Source organism: Panthera leo, chromosome F2 (genome assembly GCF_018350215.1).
Source record: "Panthera leo isolate Ple1 chromosome F2, P.leo_Ple1_pat1.1, whole genome shotgun sequence".
Classification (NCBI taxonomy): domain Eukaryota; kingdom Metazoa; phylum Chordata; class Mammalia; order Carnivora; family Felidae; genus Panthera; species Panthera leo.
In genome coordinates, this window is record NC_056695.1 from 45,724,823 (window position 1) to 45,746,011 (window position 21,189).

Consider the following 21,189-nt stretch of genomic DNA (forward strand, 5'->3'; position numbering starts at 1 on the left):
TCAATCACAGAACCTGCTAGCTACTGTGGGAGTTCAGGGCACAGTGCCAGAAATTTTACTTTGAAAGTAAAAGTAGCAAAAGGGAAACATTTCTTTGCACTTTAATTTGCAGGAAAGAATTGGGGTTAAAGGGGATAAAGTAAATCCTGAAACTATATGCAACTTAGTTGCTTCCTAAGAAGTAGTTAAGTGGCAGCTGGAGACTCACTGGAACTTAGTTCCACATAGCCATTTTGGGCACAGTAGTTTAAGAGATAAAGGGAAAGTTTTATGGTGGAGAAGTACAAATTTTAGGCCAAAAAGTAGATGATTTATTTCTTTCTCACCAGAAATATTTGTGACCAAGCCAGCTAAAAGCACTGTATTTTTTTTATTGTCTTAAAAGTTAGAAATGAAAAATGTAAGGTCCATGGGACATGAACGACTATGAAACACTGGAGGCTACAATGCCTGATTTATCCACAAATAAATTGCAAGCCAGACAAGGTTGGGCCCGTTCCCACGCCTTTCCAGTTGTACCTTAATCATAGTAGGGAAAGGTTAGCATTCAGACAGAGGAAAAGAATTTAAATGGACTATACTCAATTCTAGGTCCTTTTCTGTTTTCATCCTCATTTCTTGTTTTATTCATTTTCTACTCATTTTACCCAGTTTTAATGGTGTTTGTCCTCAGTAAACATCTCTAAAATGTAGTTAAAATCCTCTCACTTAGCTCTACAAGATAGTAGCCTCACTCTGCTTTTGTAACTTGTTTTTCCCCCTCATACCAGAAAAACTACCTACCCCTATCCCTTTTACAATCATGGACTTCAGTGTAGTTAAACACAGAATTAGAAACTATAGCTCCTACAAAGATATACTTTATACAAGTCTAACGTGTAATGTCGACAAACGTTCTAAAGTAGTTACTTGTGTCAATAAATCAAATCAAATTGAAGTTAGCTATTTAACAGGAACAATTTTATTATGAGAACATAACTAACACCGAATCTGTTTTCCCTACATTCTCCTCAATGTAGTGGCATGCTCAACAGTTTAAGAAGATAACAAAGCCAAATAATTAATTACAATTAAATAAAATTGGGGTAAGTTCTAGTTATTGCTGATGGATGATTTCTGAGAAATTATAATTGAGAGACTATTACATATTTGTCAAAAATTGATTTTTTAGCTAAGCAAAACTTTTTAAGTCAAATATAATTTAAGCTTTGAACATTAATTTCATTATATTGAATATCTTAAAAATTCATGCTTTGCAACCTGGATGAAATATACTCAAATCTGTGTTCAAGGCATATTTTTGATGAGTGGTAAAAAGTATCCCTCACAAAAAAAAAAAAAAAATCCCCTTTTACCAGTAGTTCTATTTCTTTTCATATTCTGCAAGCGACATCGTTCTGCACTGAACTAAACTGTTTTTATAGTGTATCTTTGAGCTCAACAGAGTTAATGTCAGAGTTTTATAGTTTGAATCTAATACAGAAATACTTAACTGTGTCTTTGATTTTACAGTTTATATAACTATTGTGACCATCTGCAGCAGCTGCACTTTTCACATTATTTGCTGAACCAAATTGAGCACAGTGACAAAAGTAGTCATCTCAGATGTACTATTAAACAGAGAAAGAAAAGGGAGCATTGCCTGGGTACAGTATAGCCATCTGCTGTACAGATGTTATTGTATAGAATGACTTAAGATAAAATAATTGTAGAAAATTTTCATTAAAACCTCAACAATTTGCACTTGTTTATGCGAATCTGCATAACTCCCCAATGAGACAACACACTTGGGGTTTCTTTGGTTCTCACTCACTTTCTCTTTGATCCTTTTTGATGTGCTGACTTTAATAAACACAGTCAAAAACACTGCAAAAACATCATGGAAAAAACTACAAAGGAACAATTATAGCAGCAGAAACTACTCTAATCCCTAACTTACGCAAGCTATTTTTAGTGAAATATTTTTTTTAACACTCTTTATGTGACAATGTTATATAAACAGGGTAAAACGGTCCTTTCCAGATGAGTTTTAATTTAGGAGCTGAAATAGACTTGTAATGCCAGAGGAATCTTATGTTCTAAGTAATATTTAGAGAAACACAATGGGGAATGTGTTATAGTCTGTAAGGTACAAAAAAATATTTGAGTTCATCTAATGATTGTATTTTTTATCATCTAAACCATCCTAAGTTTAAAAGAAGAGTATAGGGAAAGGGAATGATAAAAGCCTGACAGGGGAAAATTAATCTTCTTCCCAAGACATTGATAATAACACTTAAATCGAGAACCACTCTCGTGTTCATTTACTGGCTTTTGCAACAAAATATGTACAAATTATTTACTGAAATGTTTTCATCATTTGAAACAAAATGAAATGGTTAAATATTTTCAACTTAAAAAAAAAAAAAAAAGGAAATCTGCAAGTTTTTCTTAGCCTTCTGTCCTATCCTGTGACGCTAAACTATGAGTTTCAAGGGACTTGATTTTTTTCTTAATTCTACTCTGCAGATGCTGGTGTAACACTGACTTAAAATAACCTAACCCATATTTCTGCTGGAGTACTTATGTTCTTCCATATGTCTTTGGTAAAAGGGCCCTAAAGTTCTGATTTTAGTAGATGTAACGCTTAGATTTTTTTTTAAGTTGGTATATAATATTGAAAAAAAAAATAACAGTGAATCTCATTTAGAGATTATATCTTATTTTCTGAAACATTTTAAGGCTGATAGTATTTCTTTTGCTATCCATTAAATCCATCCCATTCTACAGTGTGTTCTTTTAAAAAATAATCCCCTTCCCCCTACCTACACACACAACACACAATCTTTTTGCCGTTTGAAGTATGTCATTTTGGAGAAACCATAAGTATATAGCTATAAATTGTGAACGTAGTGCTGCACTTTCCACAGGCCGGGTGGGGAGTGAGCTGCAGACTTTAGCTCCCCTTGTCAGAGTAAATTATGGCTCTATTAGGGCAGCACTCCTTAGATTTTGGCAAACAAGGGTACACAATTCAGGCTGTGAAATAGCTGTCCTTTAGGCTGCCTTGCTCTTGCTCAGGGACACTTGGATTAGCAACTTCCATGTAAATAAGGAAAAGGGAAATAGGGTATGAACAAGCTAGATGGCACAGAGGGTTGGGGGAAGAGCCTAAGTGAGGCCACCGTGGTTTGCATTTTAGTCTGAACTGGGGAAAAGTTGCAAGGATCCTCCTTCCATAGGCACTTAGGGGACTTTTCATCCACAGCAGAAAGCAATGAGTTGAACCCCTTTTGGTCAAAGAGCTGTAGTTCAAATAACTTTCACTACCCCAGTCTCTGCCATCCAGATGTACTGTCTTTGTGTATAAACAAGAGTGGAGAGGAAGAAAGCATAACCACATTATCTTTCACGTACACAAATGCCTCTTCTTTTGTTCACTGAATTCAGGACCAACCAAATGCAAAGAACCTAAAGTTCCTTTTTATGTATTGAAAAGTGAAACCCAGTCATTAATTGATACAAAGTGGAGTTCCAGCTTTTCATTCCATGGTTAACTGGATCTCCTGAGGAAAATCTCTTAAGGCGTTGTCGTAGCGTTGGATGCTGCAGAAATGCAAGTAAGCCTAAGGGGAAATAAAACGTTAAATTAGATATGACTACCTAAAATAATATGTTGCAATAGCAAGCCATTTACAACACCCCAAAGACTTTTGTTACTTTTAGAAAGAAACAGCTTCTCTTTCCGATGCCTGAACAATAGGAAATGAATTCCTTGACAGTGAAAGTCAGAGGACAAACTTAGTTTTCAAGCCACCACTGAGGACTGAAGTAGGAGTACAGCTTGTAGACAGCTATACAAATCACTAACAAACCTTAATGAATATTGGGTGTGGGCATCAGGGTCCTGTCATTTTTGACACTATGTCCCAAGTAGCTTAAACCCAACACTCAAGGAAAGGTGGAGACCTCATTGGGTCTGTAACATCTGGGATTTTATTTGTCATTTTGGCATACCCCGCAAGCGCAAAAGAAAGAGTAAAAGGGGATTATCTTGACAATGAAATGAGTTACTGAATCTTGTGATAATGAAAAGCAGAAGAATTCTAATGCCTTTCTATAGTCCCTGAGGTAGAGGTGCGTTTATAGTTTTGCAGAAGTAAAACGTAGGCAGGCAGAACAGATGGCCTAGAGTCCCTGAAACATGACACCCCTCATCTCAGAACTGAGTACCACTATTAATCCTGGTCAGATTCCCTCTTATTACTTTATAACAAGGTTCAAAGTTGCTACTGATGAACTGGCGTATCCCTCTTGTTTCACTCTTAAATTACCTATATCGATTACTGATTTTTTTCAACAGAGATATTTTTCTGTATATACTGATGGACTGTTGAGACATTCAAAAGAAGTAGAATAGGAAGTTCTAAAAATTGGACAAGAAATAAGTTAGCAAAAGTAAAATTCTCACAGATTTTTTTCAATAATGTGTCATATTATTTCTCTAATATGGTGGGAAATAAAAACCCTAAATGTATAAGATACTCTCTTGGAGAGTAATTCTCTCGTCCTCTTCTTAGAAATCACATGCAGTGGAGAAGAAATCCCACCATACAAATGTTATGCTCCTTGTCAGAATCATTACCATAGTGTATGATTAACTAGAGTTTAGGACAATCATAGGCAATATTAATATTGTTATCTTAGATCTTTTTTTCACACCCTCAAAAAGAGAGGTAAAAAATTAAGCATGTCTTCTGTTTTTTTAAAAGAAAAAACCCACTGGGAGATAAATGTTGTTCAGATGTTTACCACGGTTACTTACTCTTTTGTTTAACCAAATTATATTAATGCAGTTTTCTAGGTCTTTCTCTTGGGATACTTAAATTTTTCTGTTTTAAAAGGTGTGTGCGTTTTTTTAAATGTCTTTTAGGTGATTATTGTTCTTCGTGTACATTTTTTGTTTTAGTGCTATGTGGTTACTATAGCTGCTTTGGATTCCAGTGGGAAGCCTTTAAAATACATAGGAGAGTAACTTTAGAAATTAAGAAGATAACCACTGGGTTGAATTTCTAATGTGTTAAAACCCATCTAATAAGCAGCCACCTTCGGATGCTGAGCACTGCCATGTGCTGTGGTGTGGTGAACATGATGTACCTGCCCAGCCTTTCGTAGAGGGAGATGAGCTCATCTCAGAGAGATAACCATCTCTGACTTTTTCTTCTGATTCATCATCGACCTGAACTCCATTTGAACCTTGTTAGACAAAAAACAAGCAGAATTCCTGGCCCAAACTATAAAATATAATTAAGCCCTTTTGAAATGATGTGTAAAAGAACATTGCTGTACCCCCACTTATAACCACTACCACCACCACAACCAATAAAGTTAAATCAAGCACTGCCTGTAATGGATTAAAATAATAAATGTTCCTGGATTTCAGTGTTTGAAGTACTTGAAGAAAACAGGCTCCCAGCAACCCGGGTAGCTGAATGCAGGAGAGACATTTATTAATGACGAGTTCAAGGATTTGGCCTGTTTAAGATCATTACTTTGTGTTTACTGTGTGTTACACATCTTTTATATTTTTACGCAGCCCACATGTGTCCACATGCAATAATGAAAGCTTTTTTTCCAACAAAAGAATTGTTAATTGTGTAAATGTGGTTCTCTTGGGGAATGTGAAGTCTTCCTAGGACTCTGCTCCTTCTAATGAGAAATCCAGTACAATTATACTCTTCCAAGTATATCCACCTTCAGTCCTGTCTCGAGCTAAATTGGTCCATTTCTTCTATTGTTTTTAGTTACCAAATTCCAAACTTAATCTAGACAACTAGAAAACCGTTGGCCTTAGGTTATATATTTTACAATTGTGTCCCATTGCAGTGGACTTTTTGTATCTTAAGTACTGTAGAAAAAAAATCCTTTTTATTTCTTCTCCAAAGAGTTTTAACAAAGGTACGGTAAAGAATGATTCTCTAGTTTTAGCTACATTTTGAGATAACAAAAATGCTATCAGTTGACATAAAGATATCTCACTGCGAAGTGCTTTTAGAGAAGAAAGTTTCCAGTCTTAGCTGGTAATTAAGTCCTGGAGATCTTAATAGCTTCTCCTCTGTATCCTAATGATAGCCCCTTATAGGTCACTATTAGGTGAAATGGACAAGAACTGTCACAACCCTCAGTGCTAGGACTGTGGAAAAAGATTAGCATTAATGTCTTTCCCCCACTCCACTGAATCTGTGACAGCATTTATTTTTGCCTGTGGTCACAGCAAATTGCCCTCTCATCCACATAAGCCATGAGTAGGCTATTTGCTAGGAAAGTTTCTGGCAAAGCAACCTCGTCAGTGATGAGTGACTAAGGACACATCTTAGAGGTTCTTTTGCTCTCTGGCTGGGCTTCTCTGGACCTGTAGGCTATGTTGGCATAACATACTGAGGCCGTGAAAGACAGCTAAGGACAGGAAAAAGCATTTATTCACAACCCTATTGCCAGTTGGAAAAATGAAATTACTAAGAGCTAACTAATAGCAGTAGTTTTTATAGAGCAACCTGGTGCTGGAAGGAGGCAGACAGAATCTGAATCCTAGCCCTGCTACTTACTGGCAGTTGATCGTGGTAAAAGTTACAACACAGCTCATTTCCAAAACGAAGGCAAAAATACTTAATTCACAGGCCTCTTGAAAGGATTAGGTGAAATAATTAACTCAGAGTACCCTACACATTTCTTGGCACAAATTTATTTAATTCCTCTATAAATATTGGGTTTTTTTGTATCTTCTTTCCCTTCCTTCTCCCCACACCACAGGAATACTAAAGTCATAGATCATGAAATGTATTAGTTTAAAATTATATTAAAGATCATCCTTTTTTTTTTTAATGTTTATTTACTTTTAAGAGAGAGAGAGTTCCAGCAGGGGAAGGTCAGGGAGAGAGGGAGACAGAGAATCTGAAGCAGGCTCCAGGCTCTGAGCTGTCAGCACAGAGCCTGACACGGGGCTCAAACTTAGGAGCTGTGAGATCATGACCTGAGCTGAAGTTGGACGCTCAACCAACTGAGCCACCCAGGCACCCCAAAGATCATCCTTTTCTTTATCAAGAACCCTCTTTTCCCTTTTCTCTCATAGACCTCATGATCCAAACACATTGCATTTAGGATTAGATAGCTCACGTAACTGTATCAACTTGATATGACTGTAACCAAAAAGAAAAATTTTCGTACATTCCCGAGCCTGTTTTGGATAGATCCAGGATTTCTTTCGGGCCCTTTGAAATACTGAAAATACCTCATGAACCCCCATTACTATGTGGAACTCCCTCAGGGTCAAAGAACCCTGGGTTGAGGCCCACTGAGCTAGTCCTAACTCCCTCCTTGAGTTAAGGGTGAAAGATTAAGTGATTTGCCCAAGGATATTCTGAGGTGGAATGGGGGCTATACCATGTATCCTGGCTTTCGGTCATCAGTTATACTAGTCTTAAAACACCCGAATTATGCAGATCAAGACCAATCTCTAAACCATTGTAGTAAATTATTAAGCAAGTCATTTTGCTTTCAACACTGTTTGATTAAGTTTATACCAGTTCTTCCATCCATGCAACTTACTTAAAAAAAAAAAATCACAGCAGTTTCCTCATGTAATTAAATTAACCAGCTACTGTATTCCTCTAAGAAACTTTTGAAGTATGTATTTATTGTTGTTCTTTCCTCTGGAAGAAGGTTGTCATATACTTTCCAATATGCACAGATCTGCCAGTCTGCTGAAGAAAAAAAAACAAAACAAAAAACAGAGCCACATGGTCCAATCAAGTTTTATTTTTCTAACAAACTGACACTACTGTGAAAACAGTGAGCATGGCGGCAGGTTGGAGAAGAAGGAAGAGGCAAAGTGTATCATCCATTACTCTTCGGTGTTTTTAGTTTTTTTCTAGAACCTAAGAGTTCTAAAACATTTCTCAAAAAATACTTTTCCCAGACAAAGGGCAAGTATAAATAGCCAATTCAGTAGACAGTTTCACCTTTGATGAGTGATTCCCTTTTTCTTTACGTGCAAGAAAAAAAAAAAATCATGTTTCTGCTTCTTGTCATTTTATTATGGCTAAAAGAAGAGGTTTGGGTTAGAGTGGGGGGTGTCAGCTTTTACTCACTGGTGAGTGACTGGGTGAGAGTACCTGGGGATTGGAAATCCCACCCAGGAGAAGTTATCAGATGGGATGGGATGCATGTTAGAAATGACCAGTTGGGCTCTTTTTTTGGTGGCTAGGCTTTTTAGTAATTTTGAGAGCACCAGCATCCCTTTGAACATAAACATCAGTATCCATGTAGTTCTCTGACAACTTTGTTATGTTTTGATCCATACGTTAATCTTACTCTATATTTTAGTTTACTATATTAGTAGGTACAAATATGTAGGCATATTACAAAATAGGAGGTAATTAAGTACAATCCGATCAGCTTACATATTCTGATTAACGGGGATAAACAAGGGGTTTTTTTCATGGTTAAAATACCCAAATGCCATTTTTATGTACTTCAGCATCATTAGTTGAAGGAACTGGAAATGAGAAGTGTCCTAATCATCTCTTTATGCACCATACTTATAAAATCTTTTTCTGGTCATCTAGTTACTTATGGTCATCTCTTTACGGATCATCTCTTTATAGATCTTTATAAATTTTTTTTCTTCCTCACCTTTTGAGGCACCCTGATGCTTCACTATTATGCAAATTGACCTATAGATGTATCTAACCCATGCTTGCTGATTTTCTAGTAGCCTTAGATTATTTCCAGCTGTATAAAAAAATACCTGGATATGTCTTGCTAGCACATGTCTTCACTGAGTATTCTTTCTCATGACACACAGAAGCATTGATTTAGACTGCGTTTTGCATAGTCAGCATGTAAAGAATAGGAGCCTTACCAAGTGTCTAGTAGAGACTGACGACGTAGGGCTGGCAGCATCTTGTAAACATTCTCCAAAACAAGTGGTTTGCATTTATTAGTCTTGTGAAGGAGTATTTGAAAGGTCATGAAACTACTTGTTCCTTGAACTAAGTTTTTACACTCAGTGAAAAGTATGTCAGGATGCGAAGCAAGCAAGATTATTTGTTTATCATACCAGTTGTTTCTGAAATTACTTCTCAGTGTTGTTACACCTCATTTAGTTTAATTAAATATCTGCCGTGGGTTTGTTAGAGCTGAAATTAAAAATACAAACACAGACTTTTGAAAGAGGCCAATGGAATAATCAGGCAGAAAAGCATGCTGTTGAATGGAAGGAGGTAGAAGAGGTTATATACTGGGTCAAAATGACCTAATCACACAATCGCTCAGTGCAGTGTGGGGTCCTTAAATGGATCCTGGAACAGGAAAAGGACATGAGGGGAGAAATGTGAAATTCAAATAAGCTCTATAAATTAATAGTACTGAGGTTAATTTACTGGCTTTTGATAATTGTACTATAGTTTACATACATTGTTAACTTTAAGGGAAGCTGAGTGAACGAGATCAACTTTGCTAAAAGCCTAAAATTATTTCAAAATTAAAGGATTTTAAAAATGACCTGATAAATGATTAAGTAACTTTAATAATATTCATGCTTTCAAAGTGTAAGTGACCATTTAAAATCTAGACTTTCACAGTATATTTCTTTAATTTTTTTCTACTCTCCATACTGTTTCTGGAAATCCAGGGGAAAAATTAACAGTTCAGAAAATCTAAAGGATAACACATCAAACACCTATAGATTTACCAGCTTGGACAAATGTAAACATTTTGTCCTATTTGCAATATGTGCACAGACACGTGCACGCACACACACACACAGGTGAACCGTCACAAAACCATTCAGCCTTTTCAGTGCTAAGAAGATAGCACTTTATAGTTTTATATGCAATCATTTTGTCCAACAATGCATTAGTTCTCTAAGAAGAAGAATAGTTAGCATTCCTGAACTCAATTTCTCTAGCCATTTATACCAGATTTAAAATGTGTAAGTATCCAGTTTACATGAGCTCTGAGTATTCTCTGTGGTTCTGGGATCATGTGTGTGGTGATATATAAGACAAGATTCACTTTATCCCAAGGAAGGTATTTAACATACTTCCTGATGAAAAAACAAAGAGGAGGGGATGGTGTCCCATAGGCTGGCTTCTCGCTGAGTGAAAGAAAGGGAAAAGGAAAATTAATAACCCTGTCATGAGTCCCAGGGATTATTTTCATATTTTGTGGTAAAAGTGTAAAGTTTGGCTTACCATTTATAAATGACCCTTTGTGAAATTCATCACCACTCTTTATTAAGTGATCATCATAATTTCTTATTACTGGTCATTTACGCCAAGATTAAAACCACTTGAACTAACATGTTTTTCTATTATTTTGTTGTAGCTTTTTAAAAATGTAGCAGGAAATGTTCAAAAGGAAACAGATTCTATTTAAAAAATTTTTTTAATGTTTATTTATTTTTGAGAGAGAGAGACAAAGACAGAGTGCGAGCAGGGGAGGGGCAGAAAGAGAGGGACACATGGAATCTGAAGCAGGCTCCAGGCTCTAGGCTCTGAGCTGTCAGCACAGAGCCTGATGTGGGGCTCGAACCCATGAGCCATGAGATCATGACCTGAGCTGAAGTTGGACACTTAAATGATGAGCCACCCAGGCGCCCCCAGAGATTCTATTTTAAACTTAAAAGCTGGTGCTTGTGGATGAACCTTTCTGTGGTACCACAGATCACTGGAACCCCTCATTGAGGAGCAAAGCCACAACAAACTGTATAGCCAGTGTAGTGGGCAAATGGGTACATGTGTATGAGTTAAATCAGCTGCATAAGCCTCAGGTATGAACCACACCTCATCTCCTTGTAGGTGTATGGCACAAAAGAACAGACAGGGACAGAAGGGACCAGGCAGGGCACATTTTGTGTCTCCGGTCGTGTGTTTTCTTAATGCCTTTAGACAGTGCCTGTTCTGTGTCCTCACTGCCAGCATAAGCATCTTAAATTCTCAGCGCCACCTGTGTGTTTAAACAAGTCCATCATCATTGCTGGTAGACCTGATACAGAGGCAAGTACACACTGTGAAAGGATTACAAAGGTGTAAGAATAGAGTGAGGAGTAGACTAGTGAGGAAAAGAATGAAAGGGAAAAGAACAGAATGAAGAGCGACCTAGCAAGCAAATACTTGATCAGAGTGAAAGAATTGACAGCACAAAGGAGAATAAAAAGTAAAAAAAAAACAACAAAAAAAGATTTGTACGATAATGGGGAAGTGTCCCATGTTTTTCAACAGTTCGCTTGCTTAACAGTCAATACTACAATGTTTTTGGTTGTTTCATCCCCTCTAGTACTTCCTGAGATCTCAGAACGTGAGGCTGTGAAATTGCTGAGGAAAAATCTGACATGAAAGAAAATTGCAAATTATTTATTTTACCTTTGTATAGCCAGTATACGGTAGATAACCAGTGAATGTTTGTTGAATAATGAATGCATGCATGCATAAATATCAAGGTGGAGGTGATCCTGTATATCCAAAAACCTTACAAGTAGATAGAAGCATGGGAGTAACACTTGCTTAAGAAATTAGGCGTGGTTTTTAATACTGTCATAAGAAATTGTTCGTAAAACCATAAGAGTAGAGAAATTCACTGGAATAAGAGATTGAGGGTGGGAGGAAAAATAGAAGACTATGGATTATCCTTGGCAATCCCTTTAGTTAGAGAACGTATATCAGTTGGGATGCTCTGAGTTATAAGTGACAGAAAACCCAACCTAAGCTGATTTCAGCAGTCTCATAGGTGAAAAGCTTGGGCCCAGTGCTGTCCTTAGTCATGGCAGAGTCCATTAGATCTCCCTTCTGTGTTACACAGCTGCAGCCTCAGACCCCACACGGTGGCTGCCAGCAGCTCAGGCACCTTCGTTTTGTTAACTTCAAAACCAGGGAGCAAGAGGAAAGGTTACTTTCCTGAAAGTATTATTAGTGTATCTCATTGATTTTCATTGAAATCCATGCTCAGCCCTGAGCCAAATCAAACTCCAGAGAGTATCAAACATGAAAATCAAAAAGTATGGCAAGTTTCCATCTCTACTAGCCTACATTCTGGAAAAGCAGTCCTAGATTCTGCTATTGCTGAACTAAAGCTACACCTGCCTCAACTGCAAGGTCTCTGTATCTCAGGTACATGGTCTCCTCCTGCCTCCTCACTGCTCACCTGAGTCTGACTGGCTTTCTTTCCCCTTATTGCAGGCTCCCAAACATTGGCCTGACCATTGGCTTCCGACTTCTGGGCCATTTTCCTGAGGTTACAGTCCCTACCTTTATCTCTGTTCTCCCGAGAATTCTAAGTATCCTATTCTCCCTACCCAAGCAAAAAAGAATAGGATTTGTAGGACAGCAGTGACGTGTTCATGTGTTTAAGCTGTCAACATTTCGATATTTGTTTGTAATAATTCAAGTTCAGAATTTTTCTCACATCCTTCCTCACCCCAGTCAATAAATACTTCTAATCGTATAACTTAGGGGAATTAAGAAGAACCTTCCATCAATCCTACTTAAGTTCTTCTTTGAGAAGAGATAGGCACTTTCTGAGGAATATACATAAGATATGATGATGCAGATTTTGTCATCCCAGTACTAGATATTTTAGGCAAAACCTCAGCAACTAATTTAGACAGTACAATAGCAGTATTTTGAAGTAGTTCCTACATAGTAGAAATATCTAGTAAGATCCAAATTCTGTTTAAATCAAGTTCTACAGAGATTTTTATCATATGCTTAAAAATACCTGTGTATAAGTGAAAGCTGTTATAGAGTGAGAAAAGTAATCTCATTCATCTATACACTCCAGACAAAATGTCAAGCCCATTCTTAACGAGACTCCTAGAGGTAAATATTAGCCCTTTCTTTTGATAGTCTTTTCTTTGGTAATTACCTTTGCTCCCATGAAGTTGTCCTTTATATCTGTCTTAGTTCTTTTTCTTTGATTTTGACCACGTCAAAGTGATATTTTAGGAATGATTAGAAATAACATAGTAGAAGAGGTACTTGGCAGGTTTTTCACTCTCATAGAAAGAGGTACAAATAAGCAAAGGAAGAAGGCTAGAAACCACTCTGTGGTGCTGGATTAGAACCAGAGGTATCAATGTGAATTCATGATTTTTAATATATTTTCTGGTGGATAGATAGATACAGAAAAATAGATATGTGTGTGTAAACATGGCTGATACACACACACACACACACACACACACACACACACACACACACACGCTTCTTAGCCCTCTCTGCTCAGACAGCCTGGAAGCAGTGATACCCTAGTAGCAATGAGCATACCTACCACCCAGATTTTGTTTTCTAGATACCATTCTTCAGCAAAAGAAACCCAGGCTCTTTGGAGAAATGGAGGTTGCCAGAGATGAGATAGGAAAAATATAAGATAAGCCTAAAACATCATAGATGGCCAGAAAATTAAAAAGCTCTCAAAAAATGATGGGAGTGTATCAAAAGGACACAAGACCCAACTTGAAGGAGTTCTCAGTGCCCAAAGCTGGTTCAATTTAGGCAACAAAGTAAATGATAGTATTTGATTATAACTCATAACATAAAATAAATACCTATGAGTCCATACGCATACAAATAAATAATTGAATTAATAAATGGGGTAGAAGGGACAGTTCTTTTTACCACAGAATGCTAATTAAGAAATGTAGAAGAATAAGAAAAATTGGAAATCAACATTATCACATACCACAGTAATAATCATTGCATGTAAGAGCCATCAATGGATGCTAAAACATGAGTGGGTAAAAGTTTGATGTAAAAGAGGATACATTCATGGTCTTCCTGTATCTCCCCAAGATATTTGTTATTTTCAAATGGAAAAATAGCAACATTACAGTGACAAAACCTGGCAGACACCACTTTAGCCATGTGATCAGAGTTAATATTGCCAATAGTAAAACATCAACATCACTCCAATATGTTACACTGAGAAGGGCATCACTTCTCTGGGATTCTTGCCAAAAACATAACTTAATTCTAATGAGAAAACATCACATAAACTCAAATTGAGAGACATTCTGCAAGTAATTGGCCTGGGCTATTCAAGAGCATCAGGGTCATTAAAGACAAAGAAGGCTGGAGGATCGGTCACAGATTAAAGGAGACTAAGGAGACTTGGCAGCTAAATTCAGTGGGGATCTTAGTTGGCATCCTGAGCCATAAAAAGGACATTAGTGAGGAAAATGGGAAAATTTACATAAGATCTGTAGATTACTTAATAGTATGATATCAGTGTTCATTTCCTGATTTCAGTATTTCTGCTATGGTTACACAGCTGGATGAGGAGTATATGGGAACTCTATATTTTTGCAACTTTTAGGTGATTCTAACATCACTTCAAAATAAAAAGTTTTGTGTGATTTCTTTTAGAGGAGGGGGACTTGGAATGGATGGTTTCTTTTTTTTAATGTTTATTTATTTTTGAGAGACAGACAGAGTATGAGCAGGGGAGGTGCAGAGAGAGGGAGACACAGAATCCGAAGCAAGCTCCAGGCTCTGAGCTGTCAGCACAGAGCCCGATGCAGGGCTTGAACTCACAAACTGTGAGATCATGACCTGAGCCAAAGTTGGACACCCAAGTGAGTGAGCCACCCAGGCGCCCCTGGAATGGATGGCTTCTAAGGCTTCCTCCACTCGGCCTTATTATTCTAGGACACAGTGATGCAAAATGAAGAATGGCAGAAATTTCGGCACTTTTCTGTTTTGTCTGTCAATTAAGAAATATGTTGAGACAGATGAAAGTAGGATCAGATTGTAAACTGACAACTCAGTTTGGTGGGGTATATCCTGAAGAGCTACTGTTGTTCCCAGCACTATACTGAGTACGATGGTCTTTGCCTCCGGGATGGTCAGTGTACCGGAGCTTGAATATGATGTGGTCTTCCCTGTTAATCACTTAGCTTACCAAAGTCTCTCTTCCTAGATGTTTTAAAATAATGGAGATGGATTAGAATGATATAGAAATTAAGTCTTGAGATAAGAGAACAAGAGCCCCCAAAGTGGACCCTGAGATTTTTTTAATCTGGGGGTCTGACAAGGCAATGAGAAACATTCAATAAGATAAGCAACTTAGAAGGCCTTTGGAATTAAACATTTTGTGTATGAGGAACCAATAGAATATTCACATTAAGATTACTGTGAGATAATTGGATATTTCACTCTAGGGCAGAATGGAGATACATATATTTGGGAATAAAGAGAAATGTAATTCTGGCATTCCCTTAATACTATTTGCCAGATGATTGTACTGAATCAAGCCTATACTTTCATAATCCCGTTATGACAAATTTCTCAGTAATAAATTGGTATGTTTCATTTAGCAGATATTTACTGTTAAGTAAATATTTCAGCAAATGTCAGGAAGTTACGACATGAGTTCTAAACTCCCATCAATGGAGATGATTTTTGATTCTTGGGTATTTGGGGGCCTGTTTCTTTTTTCTTTCTTTTTTTTTTTTTTAATTTTCTGTGTCATTTTTTCTTTAAGTGAGGTGTAGCAGTGAATCAAGAAAATTGTGTCAATGAAATGGAAGTCTTAGTGCCAGAATATAGTGGAAAAATTTAAGAAATTGACTTTTACCATCCTAATTGTTAACAAAAGTTTTAGCCCTAACTTATGTGGGTGTGATGTCTTCCATGGAAGATTAGAAGTTCTGTATCTTATTTCTGCAGTAGGAGCATACAACCTATATGAAGTTTTCAAGTCTCCACAGAATTGGAAAGTCAATGTGGGCACTGTACTTTGAAACGTGTATACTGTGGGCCGAAGGTGTTTTTTAATCTTTCATCTCTTTTAAGGATCAAATATCATTAGAAAAATAAGCCATGGGCATTACAAACGTGGTCTGGTGAAATTCAATATTCACAATGACAATTCAGAATATGAGCTCCTTGGGGGAAAGTTAACCCACCACTCTAACTTTGCATCCAAATATCTTAAAGTGTGCCATTGGTTTTATGAAAAGGTTTTGATCTACACTTCTAGTTTAAGTTCAAAAGAAAACCTACATTTTAAAGTGTATTCTTTTTCTGAGTCTATTGACTTTGAACTATAGCATATAGTTTTTCTCATAAATCTAACCTGCCACTATCTGTTTTTAAGACTTTGTAAACTTCAAGTGGTTATGATGTGTGAAGTTTGGATTAAACTAAAATTTTTAGAAAACACATGTTATATATCTTGATTGTTTTGAATTTTAACATGGGCCAGTCAAAAGCTTGAGTGTCTAGCAAAGTAATATACTATACTCTATTACTGTAAGAAATCACAGAAAATTGCCCTTTCCCATCGTGTTAACAATAGACCAATGAAGCAGCTGTTCTTATTCTTAATGTAGTTGTTTGAAAAACTTGAACAATTTAATGAAAATGTCTCTACTCATAAAACTTAAAATGCTCACACATGGAAAAAGTCATAATGTTTTGGCAAATATCTTTTTGTTAGGAATGTGAATGAGGTATACCTGCTTCATAACTAGAATTCTGTATAAGTGGTATAAAAATGTGGGGAGAGGCCAACTGAAAAAGAAGACTTTGACAAAGGATGAAGGAAAGCTCTTTAAAAATGTAGATAGTTCTTGCTCAAACATATTTTTTTGACAAGGAATAATTATAATATATACCCCTCTCTTGTTTTCTCTAGGTGTAATTCTTGGGTCATCATTTCTACTCAGCATAAATGATTTTCTGCTTAAAACAAGTCTCAGAGAAAGAAATCGGATTCTGATAGGACCATGCTGTGCTACTGTCAATCTGGAAGCTAAATGGTGTAAACACAGTGGCAATCCAGGCCCAGAACAGTCCACACCAAAAATATCCATTGATTTAAGAGGAGGTCTGCTACAGGTCTGTGGGGATTGGCCACATTTTCCTCCTAAGTTTTCAACTAGCCTTTGTTCATTTGTTTTGTTTTTGTTTTTGTTTTGAGAGAGAACGCATGTAAGTGGGGGAAAGGGGAAGAGGGAGAGAGAATCTTAAGCAAGCCCTGTGCAGGGCTAGATCTTAGAACCGTGAGGTCATGACCTGAGCCAGAATTAAGAGTTGGACGCTTAACAGACTGAGCCAGCAGTCTGGGCCAACCAGGCGTCCCCACCTTTGTTCATTTTTTGAACTGTTACACTAAATTTTCGTATGGTGAAGAAGAGTATTATCAGATTGATTTCTCATTAAGGTTTTTTAACAGCTTTATTGAGATACAACTCACATACCATACAATTCACCTAATTAGAGTGTATGATTCAGTGTTTTTCTAGCATATTCCCAAAGGTGTGTGATCATCACTACAATCCATGGTAAAACATTTTTACACACACACACACCCTCGCAGCCCTGTACCCATTAGCATTCATTCCCCATTACCCTCTAATCTCCTCTCTAGGTCTAGACTACTAATCCATTTTCTGTGTCTACGTATCTGACTGTTCTAGACAATTCATGTAAGTGGAGTCAGACAATATGTGATCATTTGTGACTGGCTTCTTTCACTTAGCATAGTGTTTTCAAGGTTCATCCATATCGTAGCAGGTACCAGTACTCCATTCCTTTTTATGGACCAAATAACATTCCATTTTATGGACATACCACATTTTATTTATCCATTCATCAGCTGATGGATATTTGCGTTCTTTCCACTTCAGGCTATTGTTATGAATGATGCTGCTAGGAACATTTGTGTACAAGTTTTTGTGTGAACATATGTTTTCGTTTCTGTTGGATATGTTACTAGGAGTAGAATTGCTGGGCCATTAAACTTTTTCTGATTATAGACTTTTCTAATTAACAAAAGAGTCAACTAGTTTCCAGCACAGTGTCATCAGCAATATGTAAGAACCATTTGCTAATCAGGTTCCTTAGATATTATAAACACCTGATGATTAATACTTGACATACATTCAATTGCAGTTTTTTAAGCATTTGATTTACAGCCACGTATGGCCTGTGTGAGGGTATTCAACTCATTCCTTGGTAACTTTCTATTTGGTTAGATGTGAATGTATTCTTTTTTTTTTTTTTTTTTTTTAATGTTTATTTATTTTTGAGACAGAGAGAGACAGAGCATGAATGGGGGAGGGTCAGAGAGAGAGGAAGACACAGAATCTGAAACAGGCTCCAGGCTCTGAGCAGTCAGCACAGAGCCTGACGCGGGGCTTGAACTCACGGACTGTGAGATCATGACCTGAGCCGAAGTCGGACGCCCAACCAACTGAGCCACCCAGGCGCCCCGTGAATGTATTCTTTATACGATTTCATGTCCCCTGAGTTTGACATAAATCCAAATATCTTGAGAAATCCATAATTACAGAAAATGGAAATGACTAATTTGTTAATAATGGAGACATATTATATATGAACTTCTTGTTTTCATCTAAAAGTTGTATTGCCTCAACTCTTTCACCAGTTTTCTTACTGACATGGAGCTAGATGTGGAAAGATCCTAATAGCTTTTTGCTTAGTATTGCTCTGGAGATTTTGGGCATCCATCAGAAACCTTCATGTATTTAACAATAAGCATGTATTAACATAAGTTAATAACAATATTAACTATATTGTCATTTTCCCAAGACAGCAAAGTAACTCCACATTAAAATCAACAATAAGACAAAAATATAGTATATCATCTCTACATTAGAAAGTTGCTCTCTCAACAATTTAAAGCCTAGAGTGTAGTGTTCAGTTCCCCAGCTCGACTTTCCACTTATTTCTATTTTTCAGTATCCAATAAAACTAACATTGATAAGAACAAAAGTAGACTTAGTATCATATCTCTTGCCTTCATTTCTGATGCCTTAATTCCAGAAAGCAGGACCTAAACTTAGGACACTTACCCACAGGTATAGGGTTATTTTTTTCCTACTTTATATATTTTTTCATGTTAAATTGGTTCTCTTAGAAATAATGGTTGTATTGCCTTTATCTAATATCTTCAGAAAAATAGAACAGTGTTGACATTTTGAGTCCTCTGACATTAATCACTGCTACCCACTGGTCACACTTCTGTTATATACTAATACTCTTCACATGCAGAAAAAGAGAATTTCATCCTCTTTATTACAGGAAACACCAAGGCCTTTGTTCTAAAACTCTACTCTACCTCCTATATGGTTAATTCTCAGGGGTTGTGGAATACTATATGTTGGCACATTCTCAGTAAACACAGAAGTTGGGAGCCTTCTGAGTTCAGGTGCACTGAGCACCTTCCCTCTCTTTTTCTCTGACAAGTAAAACTGCAAAGAAAGGAACCCTCTAATTAAGATGTGTTTATTTAATCTCATGACAAAATGTAGGAAGCTATTCCACAAGGTTTTTATTATTACTTTATTAACATTTCGGCCTAGATCTTCAGTGCCTTCTCTCGGACCGCAATAGATACTGTTTTCTCTCTTAGCTAAGTTAACTCATAAAAATGACCTTGCATTAACATAGTTTCTTTGGTAATTCAGCATTGAAAATTGATGGATATTCACACAATATATGATGTAATTGATTTCTTGTTTTTATATATTTACTCAGGTAATAGAATTTCATCCTGTAGGTCAATGACTTCTTAGAAATTATAGTTTAGTTATTGTCAATAATTAAATTGAGCATAATGACGTCCCGCATTAATTCAAGTATGATTGTGCCTAATTATCCTCAGGAAATGTTTGTATTTAAAAGCCACTAATTTTTTCATATGATTTTTAAAGGTTTTCTGGGGTCAAGAACATTTGAATTGTTTAGTTCTTCTACATGAATTACTCAACGGATACCTTCACGAGGAGCGAAATATTGCAGTGCACGTTCCTGAAGCAGTGCCACAAATGCCCTCTCCTATAGAAAAGAACCAGATGTTTAAAAGTGAACAGAGTTCAGATGACCTACGGACAGGCCTATTCCAGTATATACGAGATGCTGGTAAGTAGCAACAGCTTCATTATGAGGGAGAGTTTTAACTGCACATTCACTGAGTAACACATCAAGATCACTGGAAAAGTACATTAATACCTGCAGTACAAGAACAGTACATTACCACTCATTCTCTTAAGGGAAAATTCTTAATTTGTTCCTGTCTCAAACCACATAAAAATGTAAAACTGATCAACCAGCCTTTTATATTCTTGTATCTTCCTAATTTTCTCTTTCTGTAAGAAATCCACGTGTTCCCTTCCAAAAGCATACAAATAATTATCTTTTCACTTAACAGAACCTTTAAAAATGCCTGGTGTCTATGAAGTCTTGTTTTACAATGAAACCGAAGATAGCCCGGGGATGATGTTATGGAGATATCCGGAACCTAGAGTGCTCACCCTTGTACGGATAACTCCCGTGCCCTTCAACACCACAGAGGATCCAGATATTAGCACAGCAGACCTTGGCGATATGCTACAGGTGGGTTGTGACTATTCATTTTTAAATAAAAGCAGTGGAAAAGTACTGATTAGGTACTAGGAAAAAAAGATTAGAGCATACCTATTTTTTCCATCAGTAGCATCAGGGAAATACACAATATATGTATGTATGTACGTATGTACATACATATACACACATATATATGTACACATATAGATTTAGAAATTTTAGAAATTTTAAAATAGGGAATAATGTAATTCAGATTTATGATACATGCCAATTTTGGGAGCTCTCAATTCCACTTTTAGCCCTTTTGTAGGTAGGTTATGTTACATAGTCTAACTGTAACAGGACAGGTGTCATTCAGTTCAACACACATTTTTTAAATACCTACTGTGTGCTCACAGTCTTAAGCATTTCTAGAACTGCTTTATGAAATAAAATATGTCCACATAAGGCCAGAATGGATGACTCAGTTTTCATCTTCATTTCCAGAGCTAGTCTTAGGTTTCAGGTAGGCTGGTAGGAAAACCGTCTAACCAGTGATCCTATTCCATATGATTTTGTGAAAATTTGTTGCTTGTCAGTTCTCTAAGTTTAATATAAATGTCACTGTGGATATCACTACATTATCATTCTACTTATTAATATCCTACAGATCAGCATTTCTCCAAAAATTTGTTTTCCTCTTAGTTTTCCACCTGTTACTAGATCACACAACCGTCTACTCAGAGCAGTGAGTCTATTTCCTTCACTCCCCACATCTAATTCATCAACAAGTCCTTTCAGTTCTGCCTCCAAAATAGGTCCCTATTCCATCTACTTCTCTCTT

At 36.7% G+C, this 21,189-nt stretch overlaps 1 protein-coding gene across 1 annotated transcript in view; it reads left to right on the forward strand.

Annotated features, from left to right (window-relative positions):
* The window catches only part of VPS13B (vacuolar protein sorting 13 homolog B), a 795,867-nt gene that overhangs the window by 633,342 nt on the left and 141,336 nt on the right, over positions 1 to 21,189 (forward strand). The window contains 3 exon segments of the mRNA XM_042923372.1: positions 16,672 to 16,874; positions 19,715 to 19,922; positions 20,212 to 20,396. Coding sequence (XP_042779306.1) covers positions 16,672 to 16,874; positions 19,715 to 19,922; positions 20,212 to 20,396 — 596 coding nt within the window.